This window comes from Heptranchias perlo, chromosome 2 (assembly GCF_035084215.1).
Source record: "Heptranchias perlo isolate sHepPer1 chromosome 2, sHepPer1.hap1, whole genome shotgun sequence".
NCBI lineage: Eukaryota > Metazoa > Chordata > Chondrichthyes > Hexanchiformes > Hexanchidae > Heptranchias > Heptranchias perlo.
In genome coordinates this window covers 79,960,026-79,975,718 of record NC_090326.1, presented here as the reverse complement: position 1 = coordinate 79,975,718, position 15,693 = coordinate 79,960,026, and the positions used below count along the sequence as shown (strand labels likewise).

Below are 15,693 nucleotides of genomic sequence, written 5' to 3'. Positions count from 1 at the left end.
ATTTAGTTCCCAGACACTCTGGGTCCTGGCCTTGCGAGGGAATTCCTGCTCAGCCTACTAAATGATGGAGCCTCTCACCACCGTTTACAAGGCCAGAAGGGGGCAACACTGTGAATTGCCATATTCCCAGCCCTTAGAGGTACTCAGTGTGCCAATAGTGGAAGTGGGTCCCACCTGGTGGCTCATGTTGGGATCATGGCCTGGACCCCTTGAAGAGAAAGGAATTTTTTTTCGTTATTTATATATGGAACCTTACTGATCTGAGTTCCTTCGGGGGGAAGGTGGCAAACCTGGCATCCTCCCTAGAACTGGCAAGTTGTATGACTTTCAGGCCTCTTGGAATTGGCAGGTGCCCCAGATGCACCCCGAGTGGTGCAGATGCCCGATGATGGGATGTACATTAGGGGGATCGACCTCTTACACCATGAACTTCGAGGTGATGCACTTTGGAGGGACTAACAAGGCAAGGGAATACACAATGAATGGGAGGACCCTAGGCAAGACAGAGGATCAGAGGGATCTTGGTGTGCAAGTTCACAGATCCCTGAAGGCGGCGGAACAGGTAGATAAGGTGGTAAAGAAGGCATATGGGATACTTGCCTTTATTAGCCGAGGCATAGAATATAAGAGCAAGGAGGTTATGATGGAGCTGTATAAAACACTGGTTAGGCCACAGCTGGAGTACTGTGTGCAGTTCTGGTCGCCACACTACAGGAAGGATGTGATCGCTTTGGAGAGGGTGCAGAGGAGATTCACCAGGATGTTACCAGGGCTGGAGCGCTTCAGCTATGAAGAGAGACTGGGAAGATTGGGTTTGTTTTCCTTGGAGCAGAGGAGGCTGAGGGGGGACATGATTGAGGTGTACAAAATTATGAGGGGCACAGATAGGATGGATACTAAGGAGCTTTTTCCCTTCGTTGAGGGTTCTATAACAAGGGGACATAGATTCAAGGTAAAAGGCGGGAGGTTTAGAGGGGATTTGAGAAAGAACTTTTTCACCCAGAGGGTGGTTGGAGTCTGGAACTCACTGCCTGAAAGGGTTGTGGAGGCAGGAACCCTCACAACATTCAAGAAGCATTTGGATGAGCACTTGAAATGCCATAGCATACAAGGCTACGGACCAAATGCTGGAATATGGGATTAGAGTAGACAGGGCTGATGGCCGGCGCGGACACGATGGGCCGAAGGGCCTCTATCCATGCTGTATGACTCTTTAGGTAGGTCAGTGGTGGAAAGCACCCGCCCTCTTTCCCCCGCCCCCCAGACCAAAAATTATTTTTGTCTGTAACCAATGTCTTGAATCTCAACAAATTATAGTACATTGTGTCATAATAAAATAACACGTCCACCAACTCACCAGGCCTGTTGGCACAGGAAATTTCATAATATGTCTTAGATATATTTATACAGGAGATAATATGAGGATAATATGGGGTGGACATATGAGGAGAGGTTGAGTAGATTGGGACTCTACTCATTGGAGTTCAGAAGAATGAGAGGCGATCTTATTGAAACATATAAGATTGTGAAGGGGCTTGATCGGGTGGATGCAGTAAGGATGTTCCCAAGGATGGGTGAAACTAGAACTAGGGGGCATAATCTTAGAAAAAGGGGCTGCTCTTTCAAAACTGAGATGAGGAGAAACTTCTTCACTCAGAGGGTGGTAGGTCTGTGGAATTTGCTGCCCCAGGAAGCTGTGGAAGCTACATCATTAAATAAATTTAAAACAGAAATAGACAGTTTTCTAGAAGTAAAGGGAATTAAGGGTTATGGGGAGCGGGCAGGAAATTGGACATGAAGCTGAGTTCGGATCGGTCAATGCCCTGTGGATGCCGGAGAGGGCCCAGGGGCTGAGTGGCCGGGTCCTGCTCCTACTTTTTGTGTTCTTTAGATTTGTGGTTGGGATCAGATCAGCCATGATCTTATTGAATGGCGGAGCAGGCTTGAGGGGCCGATTGGCCTACTCCTTCTCCTATTTCTTATGTTCTTATGTTCTTATGTAATATACCGTAGAATTTATAGATTCACACACACCGGAAACATATATTGGGAATTCATGCATGGAGATCAGCAGGCCCTACAGGATTTTCCGAACATAGAAATGAATCAATGGAAAATCCTGCAGTGCCCCGACAGCGCCGGGATATTCCCAATATGTCTTTCTAGTACATGACGTTCCGCGGTAGGAGTACAAATTCATAAATTCTGCTCTTATCTATATGAACATATTTGTTGACTTCAATTGACATGCTAATTACAGTTTCATGTTTTTATTTTTATAAATACAAATCAGGTGTTCTTGAGAAGTCACTTGAGAAAAAGGCTGGTCGTAATTATGGACCCCCTGGAAATAAGAAGCTAATTTATTTCATTGATGACATGAATATGCCCGAAGTAGACACTTATGGAACAGTTCAGCCCCACACACTTATCCGCCAGAACATTGACTACAAGCACTGGTGAGCATTACACATTAAGATGAATACACAGACCAAAGTTGAGATATTCATTAGGTAGAAATGGATTCTTATAGACTGAGTATTCTTAGCTGGTTGTTTCATACTTTAGCACATAAAACAGAAAAATATCTTTTTTTGTTAAAGAGTAGAATCCTGTTATTTTATATAAGAAAGAAAAAAAGAATTGCATCTTTATAGTGCCTTTTATGTCCTCAGAACATTCCAAAGCACTTAATGCCAGAGGACTGGCATTAAGTTTTTTGATGAGGTAACAGAGAGGGTAGATGAGGGCAATGCAGTTGATGTATATATGGACTTTCAAAAGGCATTTGATAAAGTGCCGCATGATTGCGGCCCATGGAATAAAGGGGGCAGTAGCAACATGGATACAGAATTGGCTAAGTGACAGGAAACAGAAAGAAGTGGTGAACAGTTGTTTTTCGGACTGGAGGGAGGTGTACAGTGGTGTTCCCCAGGGGTCAGTGCTGGGACCACTGCTTTTCTTGAAATATATTAATGACTTGGTCTTGGGTGTACAGGGCACAATTTCTCAATTTGCAAATCACACAAAACTTAGAAGGGTAGTAAACGGTGAGGAGGATAGTGATAGACTTCAAAAGGATATGGGCAAATGTAGCAAATGAAATTTAACGCAGAAAAATGCGAAGTGATACATTTCGGTAGGAAGAATGAGGAGAGGCAATATAAACTAAGGGCACAACTCTAAAAAGGATACAGCAGCAGAGAGATCTGGGGGTATATGTGCACAAATCATTGCAGGTGGCAGGGCAGGTTGAGAATATGGTTAAAAAAACATATGGGTTCCTGCGCTTTATAAATAGAGGCATAGAGTACAAAAGTATGGAAGTCATGATGAACCTTTATAAAACACTGGTTCAGCCACAACTGGAGTATTGCGTCCAGTTCTGGGCACTGCACTTTAGGAAAGATGTGAAGGCCTTAGAGGGGGTGCAGAAGAGATTTACTAAAATGATACCAGGGATGAGGGGCTTCAGTTGCGTGGATAGACTGGAGAAGCTGGTGTTGTTCTCCTTGGAACAAAGACTGTTGCGAGGAGATTTGATAGAGTTATTCAAAATCATGAAAGGTCCAGACAGAGTAGATAAAGAGAAACTGTTCCCATTGGCGGAAGGGTCAAGAACCAGAGGATATAGATTTAAGGTGATTGGCAAAAGAACCAAAGGTGACATGAGGAAAAATTTTACACAGTGAGTGGTTAGGATCTGGAATGTACTGCCTGAGGTGGTGGTGGAGGCAGATTGAATCATGGCCTTCAAAAGGGAATTGGACAAGTACTGGAAAGGAAAAAATTTGCAGAATATGGCGAGGGAGTAGGACTAGCTGGATTGCTCTTACTTAGAGCCGGTGCGGACTCGATGAGCTGAATGGCTTCCTTCCATGCTGTAACCTTTCTATGATTCTATGACCAATTAATTATGTTTCGAAGTGTAGTCACTGTTTTGTAGACAAATACAACAGCCAATTTGTATACAGTGAGATTCCACAAACAGCAGTGAGATGAACAACCAAATAATTTGCTTTGATGGATGAACGTTAGCCAGACATCAGGAAAACTCACTGCTTTTTTTCGAAAGAGTGTATGAGGTCTTTTACGTTCACCGGAATAGGTAGACCGAACCTCTGTTTAACATCCAAAAGACAGCACCTCTGACAATGCAGCATTCCTTCAGTATTGCATTGAATTATCAGCCTAGATCTTGTTCTCATGTTCTGGAGTGGGGTTAGAGTCACGCAACTCGATTTTGCAACCAACGGATCAGATCAAAGCTCTGCAGTCCTGCCACATCCAGTCGTGAATGATGGTGGACAATTAAACAACTAACGGGAGGAGGAGGCTCTGCAAACATCCCCATCCTCAATGACGGCGGAGTCCAGCACGTGAGTGCAAAAGACAAGGCTGAAGCGTTTGCAACCATCTTCAGCCAGAAGTGCCAAGTGGATGATCCATCTCGGCCTCCTCCCGATATCCCCACCATCACAGAAGCCAGTCTTCAGCCAATTCGATTCACCCATGTGATATCAAGAAACGGCTGAGTGCACTGGATACAGCAAAGGCTATGAGCCCCGACAACATTCCAGCTGTAGTGCTGAAGACTTGTGCTCCAGAACTAGCTGCGCCTCTAACCAAGCTGTTCCAGTACAGCTACAACACTGGCATCTACCCGACAATGTGGAAAATTGCCCAGGTATGTCCTGTCCACAAAAAGCAGTACAAATCCAATCCGGCCAATTACCGCCCCATCAGTCTACTCTCAATCATCAGCAAAATGATGGAAGGTGTCGTCGACAGTGCCATCAAGCGGCACTTACTCACCAATAACCTGCTCACCGATGCTCAGTTTGGGTTCCGCCAGGACCTCTCGGCTCCAGACCTCATTACAGCCTTGGTCCAAACATGGACAAAAGAGCTGAGGTGAGAGTGACTGCCCTTGACATCAAGGCAGCATTTGACCGAGTGTGGCACCAAGGAGCCCTAGTAAAATTGAAGTCAATGGGAATCAGGGGGCAAACTCTCCAGTGGCTGGAGTCATACCTAGCACAAAGGAAGATGGTAGTGGTTGTTGGAGGCCAATCATCTCAGCCCCAGGACATTGCTGCAGGAGTTCCTCAGGGCAGTGTCCTAGGCCCAACCATCTTCAGCTGCTTCATCAATGACCTTCCCTCCATCATAAGGTCAGAAATGGGGATGTTCGCTGATGACTGCACAGTGTTCAGTTCCATTCGCAACCCCTCAAATAATGAAGCAGTCCGAGCCCGCATGCAGCAAGACCGGGACAACATCCAGGCTTGGGCTCATAAGTGGCAAGTAACGTTCGCACCAGATAAGTGCCAGGCAATGACCATCTCCAAAAAGAGAGAGTCTAACCACCTCCCCTTGACATTCAACGGCATTACCATTGCCGAATCCCCCACCATCAACATCCTGGGGGTCACCATTGACCAGACCTAACTGGACCAGCCACATAAATACTGTGGCTACAAGAGCAGGTCAGAGGCTGGTTATTCTGCGACGAGTGACTCACCTCCTGACTCCCCAAAGCCTTTCCACCATCTACAAGACACAAGTCAGGAGTATGATGGAATATTCTCCACTTGCCTGGATGAGTGCAGCTCCAACAACACTCAAGAAGCTCAACACCATCCAAGATAAAGCAGCCCGCTTGATTGGCACCCCATCCACCACCCTAAACATTCACTCCCTTCACCACCGGCGCACTGTGGCTGCAGTGTGTACCATCCACAGGATGCACTGCAGCAACTCGCCAAGGCTTCTTCGACAGCACCTCCCAAACCCGCGACCTCTACCACCTAGAAGGACAAGAGCAGCAGGCACATGGGAACAACACCACCTGCACGTTCCCCTCCAAGTCACACACCATCCTGACTTGGAAATATATCGCCGTTCCTTCATTGTCGCTGGGTCAAAATCCTGGAACTCCCTTCCTAACAGCACTGTGAGAGAACCTTCACCGCACGGACTGCAGCGGTTCAAGAAGGCGGCTCACCACCACCTTCTCAAGGGCAATTAGGGATGGGCAATAAATGCCGGCCTCGCCAGCGACGCCCACATCCCATGAACGAATAAAAAAAAACTCGATTTTGCAATGGTAGCGGGTTGGCAGCGGGGAGGTGAAGGTGCTCGTGGCAAACCCGCATGAACAAAACTTACCGTTTCCAACCCGATCGCATGTTGATTGATGATGATTTAACGTCCTCTCCGGGTTTCGCGCCCAGCAGCTAGCTTGATTGACAGGCTGGCTGCCGTCAGGAGCTGCAATGCGGGGGGGTGCAAGCAAGAGAGAGATACGTCATCCGGCGCTGGAAGGGAAGACCTGGGGGGAGGGAGAATGGAAGATCCAGCGCTGGACCGGAAGACCAGGGGGGAGGGAGAATGGAAGATCCCGTGCTGGACCGGAAGACCAGGGCGGAGGGAGAATGGAAGATCCATTGCTGGACCGGAAGACTGGGTGTGGGGGGGGGGTGGGGGGGAGAAGGAAGAGGGGAAGATTGGGGTGGGGGGGTGAGGAGAAGATCGGGGAGGTGGAGAGAGGAGATCGGGGGGGTGAAGAGGGGGCATCGGGAAGATCGGGGTTGAAAAGAGGACATCGGGGAAGATCGGGGGGTGAAGAGGGGGATATCGGGGGGTGAAGAGGGGGACATCGGGGGGAAGATTGGGGAGGTGAAGAGGGGGACAGCGGAGTGGGAGACATCGGACATTGGAGCAGGGTGCAAAGGTAGGTTCATTTAGCATTTTCACTTCCTTCCATGGTTTTTAATTTAATTTATTTAGTTTCTTGTTCCCCGATCGGCCCACCAGGCGTGAATTAGAAGCGGTGGGCAAGCCTCCCAAGTAAGTTAAGAATCTTTCTAACTACTTAACCTGTCACAGGTAAAGTGCCGTAAATACCACAGAAAGGTACATTTGGCTCTTTAACTGTCATTGGCGGGACTTCCGTTTTCGGGTCGCCTGCGCGCACACAGGTGGGTCCCTGTGAAACTCGAAAGTCAACAGGTTGGAGCCGGCTTCCAAACCCGAACGGGATTTCCGCGATTTTTGGGGCTTCCCCCATCCCCAACACACCCGCAATTGCCTCCTAAAATCACCCCTATAACCTTCTGTTTCAGAGGTGAGAGTGCTACCACTGAATAGATCAAAGTGGGTGAAGTTGTGCTCATCCCAATCAAAACTGACTTCAAGTTTGAGAAACATAGATTCAGAAAGTTTTGTTGTGGTAGATCAAGTCTGAATGGAACTGTTCTTCTAACATTCAGAAATGTGGATCATATAAATACCCAGTGTTGATCCTAGATACCCAATGCCTATTACCATACTGAACCATTTCAACTTGACTTGATATTTTCTTCATGCTGACAAAAGAACTGCAAATTTGAGGCCACAGTACTGATTTCTAATAATTTTGTCTCACAGTAAAAATTTGAGAGGTTTTTTTGAGTTATTTAGTTAAAGCACGAACATTCATAATACAGGGCATCACCACGGTTGAAAAGTAGGAGAGAATTGAGATAAATCAGATAATGATCAAATGTTGTCCAGCTTTGGTTTTGAAAAACCAAGGGAGAGCAAGACTGAGGGAGGTAAGGAGCTCCATTGTTTTGAAGTCCTGGGGGAGAATGAGTTAGAGTAGGAGACTGTGTGATATGATTTCAACACAATCAGAATGCAGGGAGGATGAAGAGCATGTAAGATGGCATATTTGGAAATTAGGGACAACAAAAGAGGAAAGTCCAGAGAAGCAATGACCATTGTAATATTGATAAAGTAGAAAGAAAAAAATTATTGTGATGGAGAAAAAATGTTTAGTGGTTAAGAAGGATCAAATGTTAGATGTTTATTACATCTTTCATGGTAGAAGTGTATTTTGCCCTGAAATGGTTTTTGTTTACCTTATGGAGGAAAATGGGTGTGTTCCTGCAATCTGTGCCCTGATTTCTTCTGGTTTTATTTAACCATTTTGATGAATGAAGTAGCTCATCTGGGCCAAATCAAAGATTGCTTTATTTAGTTATTTATTTATTCCAAGATTACAGTGTATTAAAAAATGTGCTATGGTTCCTTCAAATAGAAGAACTTCCTTCTGAATTTGCCCTTGTATGTCATTTGTTATAAAATTCATGGAAAGTCATTTGAAACTGTTAGAGGTTATATGAACATCTGTATTTTTCCAAGTTAAAAAGATCCCTAGTTCTCAGAAGGTTCATTTTATTAGCAGATTGGGGTTTTAAAGTGCTGTACAGTTCAGCATGTAAACAACAGAAAGCTATTTTGTTTATTTTTTGGGGGATGTTTCTTCATATCTCCTAATTAGAAAGAGAAAAAGAGCAGAAAAAGGAGAAAGTCATGTCTTAATGCAAGTCACAATTGTTGAATTACCATGGCAGTATAATTATAGTGGTGTTCGCACCTAAGATGTTTGCTTCAGCTTTCTACATGCATAAGAACAGACTTTGGACACTTGCAAATGTTTTACTTGCATATAAATGAGAATTTGCATATGTATATAAAATTGAATATGAACCCAGGAAACAGCAGAAAAATAAATAGGAAAAAAAAATCAGTACTTCACATATAAGCAGATTTTGCATATATTACATTTATGTAGATATGGATTCATTGTATATAGTTGAAACAATAAATCACTAGTGTTGTGATTGATAGTTTTAGATTCTCTAATCCTAGCTTCATTTTTTAAACTAAGGAACCTGTTGTAACACAGTAATTACTTACCAAACTACAGCATGTGGATGTGTTCAGAATGTGATTTTATTTTCTCTGTTTTCTAAGAGAACACTCGTACGGTATAATAATAAATCCTATGCAGCTAACTCAGTTGTCATGAAGTGCAACAAGCATGCATTTTAAATGTGGGGGAGTGAAATCAGTCTTCAGCGGTCGCATATTTCCATTGCGGAAAAGAAAATTGTGTGAGGTGCAGAACGGGCTGTTGATTCATTATCTCTCATTTTGCACAATCGCCTCAGACCAATTTAACCCATGTGATGTCTCAAGTTACTTTTACTATTTATTCCTATTTTATCAATTTGAATGCATTTGCTAAGGATCTTGATTTTTTTTTTCTGAATTCTTTGTATTTAACATGATCAGGTATGATCGGCAGAAGTTAACTCTGAAGGAAATTCACAACTGTCAGTATATTAGCTGCATGAATCCAACAGCAGGAAGCTTCACCATCAATCCTCGGCTTCAGGTAAAAATGAATCACGAGCTAACTATGAACGTATGATTTTTCTGTTAATGTGCATATTCCAATTATTCCTTCAATTTTGTATGTTATAAACAATTCCAGGACTGTGGGTTCACAATCTCCAGTCCAAAATTCTGCCAACAACTGAAAAGTGTTAATGATCTGGACTAGTAAATAAATGGTTTTATGTTGGTTTGTTTGAACCACATTCGTATAGTTTGCACAACACATGCATCTGACAAAACAAAATGAGCTTTTCTGGAAAGACTGAAGTATCTTGATTCCTTCCATTTCAATGACACATCTATCTTCATATAAACATTGTATGACGGTGTATATTTCCTGTCTGTTCACCATTCCTGCAGATTTCTGTGTCGCACTTGCGCTTGATTGGCTGAAATTTCATATTTGTAAAAAAGCAACAAGTCACAACTGAATAGGAATGAAATGTGGTAATGAACACGTTGGCCCCGATATTTACGAGGGCGCAGAGTAGCGCTGGGAAGAACGGCAAGGCTGGGGCGCGGAGGTCCTGCCGAATTTAACTTTTTTCTTTAGTTTCCCAGCCAGCAGCCAGGCTGATTGACAGGCTGGCCAGCTGCCGGGCGAGTAAACCAGTGGCGGAAGACCTCAGCTGGGGACCCTTGGGGATGGTCCCCAGCAATCAGCAGGGAGGCAGGCCAGAGATCGGGGCTTGGGGGTGAGTGGGGAAAATAGAGGTGATCGGGACGGGAGAAGGCTGGAGATTGGAGCTTTGGGGAGGGAAAAGAGAGAGGCAATCAGGAGGGAGGAAGGCTAGAGATCAGTGCTTAGGGGCGGTAGGTCTACAATCATGGCTGGGGGGGTGAGATCGGCAGAGGGGAGGCCGAAGGCTTCCTTGAGGTGCCGGGGCCCAGAAGAAGTGCTATAAAAGGCACTTATCTTCTTGAGCCGGCAGCTCCCGCCTCCCTTTTACTGCTGGGTTCCTGAGCCCTGGGAAACCCGCACGGCAACTGTTAAATTTAAATCAGGCTCCCAATTGCAAAGTGAGCCTGATTTAAATATGTTAATGGGGTGTCGCTTCTCTCCACGACAGGACACTCGAATGCCTCAAAACCCAAATCCATGAAAATGGCAACGGGCACATATGCGGCTGGTTGGGGACTCGTTCCACGTTTAAATTTTTAACAGACCCTCTCCCAACTGGCGTTGAGGGGTTAATATCAAGGCCATAGCAACCAAGAATAAAAGCTGCTGATCAGCAATTGCAAAAAACTTCCAATCAAAAATCGTCAGTCAACAACAGCTAACGAGCAGAGGAGAGAGAGACAATCAAATTAATTAAATTCTTTTTTAAAATCATTTTATTCGCTATCTTGATTTCTCAGTAACACAACTAAGTATGGCAAGTAACCTTTCTATGGCAATAAACAAATAAAGTGAAAAATTCAGTGTGTTACTATTAAACTTCCTATATGTAATAATTTTACAGGCATTCGAATGCACAGCTCCACCATAATTTTACATCCATCAAAATAAATGGATGGGCAATTGTGAGAGAGGCACATGAATGATTTCACAGTACCCAGTCCTGACGGGTGAAACTCTACACCAGAAATTAAAATTATAAGTTACTTGTATAGAATTGTGTTTTCTATGTTTGAAATGTCTCCATGAAGATACATATTCTTGGGCCTGTTGCTGACTGTGAAGCCTGGAGATGGATATTCAGGAGACGAAAATACACAATCCTTTGATCCATGCGTACGTTCTGGGATCAACACTTTGGAAACTTCTGCTGCTGACTCCGCCAGAGTCTGGGGGAGGTTCCCCAATTCAAACATTCCTGGTGGGCACCCACTCCATTGGGCCCGCATCTCCAGTGCCTGCCATAGCCGGGAAGGGGGGAGGAATTAGTAGCAGAGGTCCATCCACTATCCAGCACAGAATGTGACTGGAAGGAGTTTTGAGGCCTCTTTGTAAATGAGTCTGATTTAGTTTCACTGCCAGCTTCTGTCTTTGAACATCCAGGCCTGGACCCCGAGGTGAGTCCCAGTTCCAATGCGGAAAAGGCCATGCAAGTCACCCACAGATCTCAGGCTGGGATCAAAGACCTGGGAGTCGCTTCTCCAGGCCACGCCTCCTTTGATGTGCAAAAGACATACCACCCCAAGCAAGGCCCAGCAGGCACTTGTTGCGGGGACCAGGTCTCAGTACATCCAACTTAGGGTGAAAGTGTGCCAGAAGGGCAGTGGATATTGGGGGCCCCAGATTCTCCAGCATTGTTGCTTATTTGCATGGATTTTCAGGCCATTTTTTTTTTCATTCTTAATGGACTTTTGGCTGATGTGAGGCCTCCGATTAATCAGTCTACTCCTTTGCGATTGAGCCCCATATTCCACGAGGCACCTTTTTGTTTTCTGTTGTATTAATTTTTCTCCTCATTTTTCCCCCTTCTAGAGACATTTTACAGTGTTTGCAGTGAATTTTCCTTCATCACACTCCATGGAGACGATCTATAGCAAGATTCTAAGTTTTCATTTTCAGCGTTTAAATTTTCCAGCGTCAGTAGTAAAGACCACTCCTGCCATGGTCCAAGCAGCCATCTGGCTTCAGCAAAGACTGACCCACAATTTCTTGCCAACAGCCATTAAATTTCACTACATTTTTAACCTTCGTGACCTCTCCAATATTTTTCAGGTGAGTAAGGTTACAGATAACAGGACCGTGCAGTTTGTTTCATCTGATTCCTATTAGAGGCTAATATTTGATAGTGCCTTCATTTTCCTGGAATTAATTCCTGTTTCAGTGTGTTATGGAAACAAAATTTACTACAAGTAATTAATATACAGTACAGTGAAGGGGATTGGGTGGCAGACCAAGGTTAGACATTGGCCTTTCATGTTTATGACTTGAGCTTATCAGGCCGGTGGATGAAAATCTCCTCTGTCTCCTGACTGGCCCCACATCAAATGAGTTTGGACAGTCTCAGTCTAATTCCTGGTAGGTTCGTGCCCACAGCCCAAACTGCTACTTGAACACATGGAGGCCGATTTTCGGGTGACGGAGCGGGTGCATTGGGGGCAGGGGTGCTCTGAAAATCACAGAAATGCCGAGTGGGTTCAGAGGCTGACTCCAGCCCGCTGACTTCTGGGTTCTCCAGTGACATGTCCGGCTGCACGCGCGCCTCCCGAATGCGGGAGTCCCACCTGCAATTAAAGCCGGTGGGATGATAGTTTGTCCGATAGTGAGATACTTGAACTACTTGATTGACTAGACATTTTGGCAGGGTTGCGATTTTAAAGCATCCTCAGCGTGTTTCCCGTGCTGTGGGAAACACTCGCCGTTGCAACAGACATATTTCAGCCAGCAGCCAGTGGGAGATGCAAATGATTATTTGACAGATGGGGAGAAAACGTCACTTATTTTAGCAGGGCATTCTGTCACTTCAGACAAAGTTTTGGCTGCAAGACCTTTGTGTATTCATTCAAAATTCTCACTTTCCATTCAAAACTCTGCTGTGCAAACATATTTAACTACTTTGTGGACCCCCTCAAACTCACACAATCAGGACAAGCAACATCACCAGCCTCGCCAGGCACGGCGTCTGCCTCCACCACGTGGAGCTCCACAACACAGTGCTGCGCCACAGGCACCTGCACAAGAACACAGAGGGTAACAACAGAGAGAGCGACGTCGCAGGAGGGACTACCCTTGCCACAGGGTCTACAGACCGAGGCTTAGCTTCCTGGACCTCTCTGAGGAGCAGTGCATACGGAAGCTCAGTGTCAGTCGCCAGGTAGTCGCAGACAACTGCAGCCTCCTTCATGCCGAGCAGCTCCCGGCTGGGCTGAGCTGCACCTCCTTACCTGTTGCTGTCAAAGTCACCACCGCCCTCACCTTCTTCGCCTCCGGATCCTTCCAAGGTGCCACCGGGGACATTGCCGGGGTCTCTCAGTTGTCTGCACACATGTGCATAAGGCAGGTCACCGATGGCTTGTTTCGCAGGGCCTTGCTCTACGTCAACTTCCCCATGGATGACCTCAGCCAGACGGAGAGGGCAATGGGATTCCACGCTGTGGCTGGCTTCCCACGGGTGCAGGGTATAATCAATTGTACCCATATAACAATACGAACACCTCCACACGAGCCAGGACTGTTCATCAACAGGAAGGGCTGTCACTCCATCAACACTCAGCTTGTTTGTGACCACTGCAAGAGATTCCTTCACGTGTGCGCCAGATACCCTGGCAGCTGCCATGATTCCTTCATCCTCTGGGAATCCAACATCCCACCCCTATTCCATGCACCAAACACCAGTAAGGGCTGGCTCCTCGGGGACAAGGGATACCCCCTGCGCACGTGGCTCATGACACCTCTGAGGAACCCCATCACCGACCAACAGCATCGATATAACGACAGCCACATCACTACCAGGTCTACAATTGAGCATGCTATAGGGCTGCTCAAGATGCGCATCAGGTGCCTTGATCTTTCTGGGGGAGCGCTTCAATACACACCAGGCAGAGTGGGATGCATTATAGTTGTGTGTTGTGCCCTGCACAACATGGCACACAGGGAGGGGTGCCGCTTGAGGAGGCCCCATCCATATCTGCCACCCACATTGAGGAGGAGGTGGAGGAGCAGGAGCAACCCATGGGCAGAACAGCAGCTCACCTGGCTGCTCGTGAGGCCAGGGAGTCACTGATATGTGAACGGTTCTCCTAACATCAGACAGTGTGAAGAGTCCAGTCCTCACACCACCTGGATAGAGCAGCACCCACGTCAGCCGCCCCCCCGCCCCCTGCACAAAAGAGTCCTGCAACTACACATACACCCACTGTAGAGTGACCCAATGGGTGGCATCAAATGTCGGTGTTCATGGTGAACCTCATGAAAGGGCCTTATTACAGAAGCCAGTCAAGCACGGCCAAGACATGGCAGTACTGGTGACAATAATAATATTTAATATGAATTTAACAAAAAGCAAATATAAATAAAAAACATGACCAACCGTCAAACACCCTTGTGCATCCCCTTCATGCTTACAAAACCTTCACCTTTCGCTTCCGACTACTTCCAAGTGGTGCATCCCCTGTGGCTGCAGCAGAGGTGGCAGGTTGCTCTTGTTCATGCCCTGACTGATTAGATGCTTTGGGCCTTTGCCCTCTCGGTTTTGGTGTCCGTGAAGGCCCCTCCAAAGATTGCTCCACCTGCACCTGTGCAGGGCCAGACTCGGCCACCTGGAGAGGAGGCAGCATTGCGGCTACTGGTTGAGAGGGGAGCAACGGGTGAGATGTGGGGGCGCTTCGAGTGGCGTCCCCACTTCCATGTCCCCTTTCGCCATCATCCCTCCCCTGGGCCAGACCCACACCACTCCTGCCACTCTGCTGGACGACAGTTTGGAGGATATGTGTGAAGCCTTATAAGGCCAGTGCTAGTGTATCTGCCTGCCTGTTGAAGGCAGCAAAATGTTGTTCACCCTGAGTCCAAATGGCCGTTGTCAGGGCCTGAATGGACTCATTTGTGAGCGGTGCTTGAAGCTCGATGGAGGCTAGCCTTCCCTCCATCGCAGACGTTCCCGCACTTACCCGCGACACTATCTTAGAGATGCCCTCACGTCCCTGTGACAGTATCTCAGAAATGCCCTTCCTTACCTGTGCCACCATTCCACTCCTGCGGGAGTTGGACTCCTCCATCCTCTGCGCGATTGTGGAGAGTGCGCGTGGCACCTGTTCCAGCACCTCACAAATGTGCTGCTGCCCCTCGATCATTCTCCTTTTAAAGGATAGCCCCCAGGTTCAGCATCTGTGTCCAGTTGAGCAGAGCCTGGAGAGCAGTGCTCTTATCGACGCAGACTCTCCACAGCTGCCCCTGCCACCAGTGTCTGCTCATGCTCACGTGTGTGGTAACTCGCCATGTGCCACCCCAACTAACTGCGGACTGGGACCCACCAAGATGTGAGTATCTGCGCTGCTGGATGGCTTGCTCAGATATGACGGTGTACCCTCAGAGGTCGGCAGGTCCTCTGAGGAATCGCCCTCTGCCGTCGCAGCGGTCGCTGAAAGCCCTGTAAGAGAACAGAATGCAATATTGAGCATGATCACAGATGTGTCATGTTGCGATGAGCATACTGAGGTGCTGAAGATGGCGAGGCATGTTAACATCAATTCATATTGTGTGTGCTGAATGTTAAAGTTATGTCACCAGATGTTTGTCGGGTGCCGGTCTTGGCGTCCCTGACGGACAGGCACTCGAGGGTGCGGCTCAGCTCCAGCGCCTCCTGCTCCACGTCTGTGCGGATGACAATCTGTTGCGGCCCCCCTCCGGTCCTCGCCCTCACTCGTGCATTTTGGGCTCTCTTCTCCTATAAGGGGAGGAAGTACAGACGCATGAGTGAGTGATGGTGACTTGGCCAACCGATTAATGCATTGGTTTGGGTGCGATTGACTGAAAGATATGCGTCAGAGGGTGAGTATGAGACAGAG

The 15,693-nt window shown here is 46.8% G+C and overlaps 1 protein-coding gene across 1 annotated transcript in view; it reads left to right on the top strand.

Annotated features, from left to right (window-relative positions):
- LOC137332178 (dynein axonemal heavy chain 11-like) overlaps positions 1–15,693 on the top strand; it is a 380,453-nt gene that overhangs the window by 221,683 nt on the left and 143,077 nt on the right. Inside the window, exons 47-49 of the mRNA XM_067995882.1 lie at positions 2,294–2,459; positions 9,127–9,229; positions 11,666–11,905. Coding sequence (XP_067851983.1) covers positions 2,294–2,459; positions 9,127–9,229; positions 11,666–11,905 — 509 coding nt within the window. The remainder of the gene's footprint in view (positions 1–2,293; positions 2,460–9,126; positions 9,230–11,665; positions 11,906–15,693) is intronic.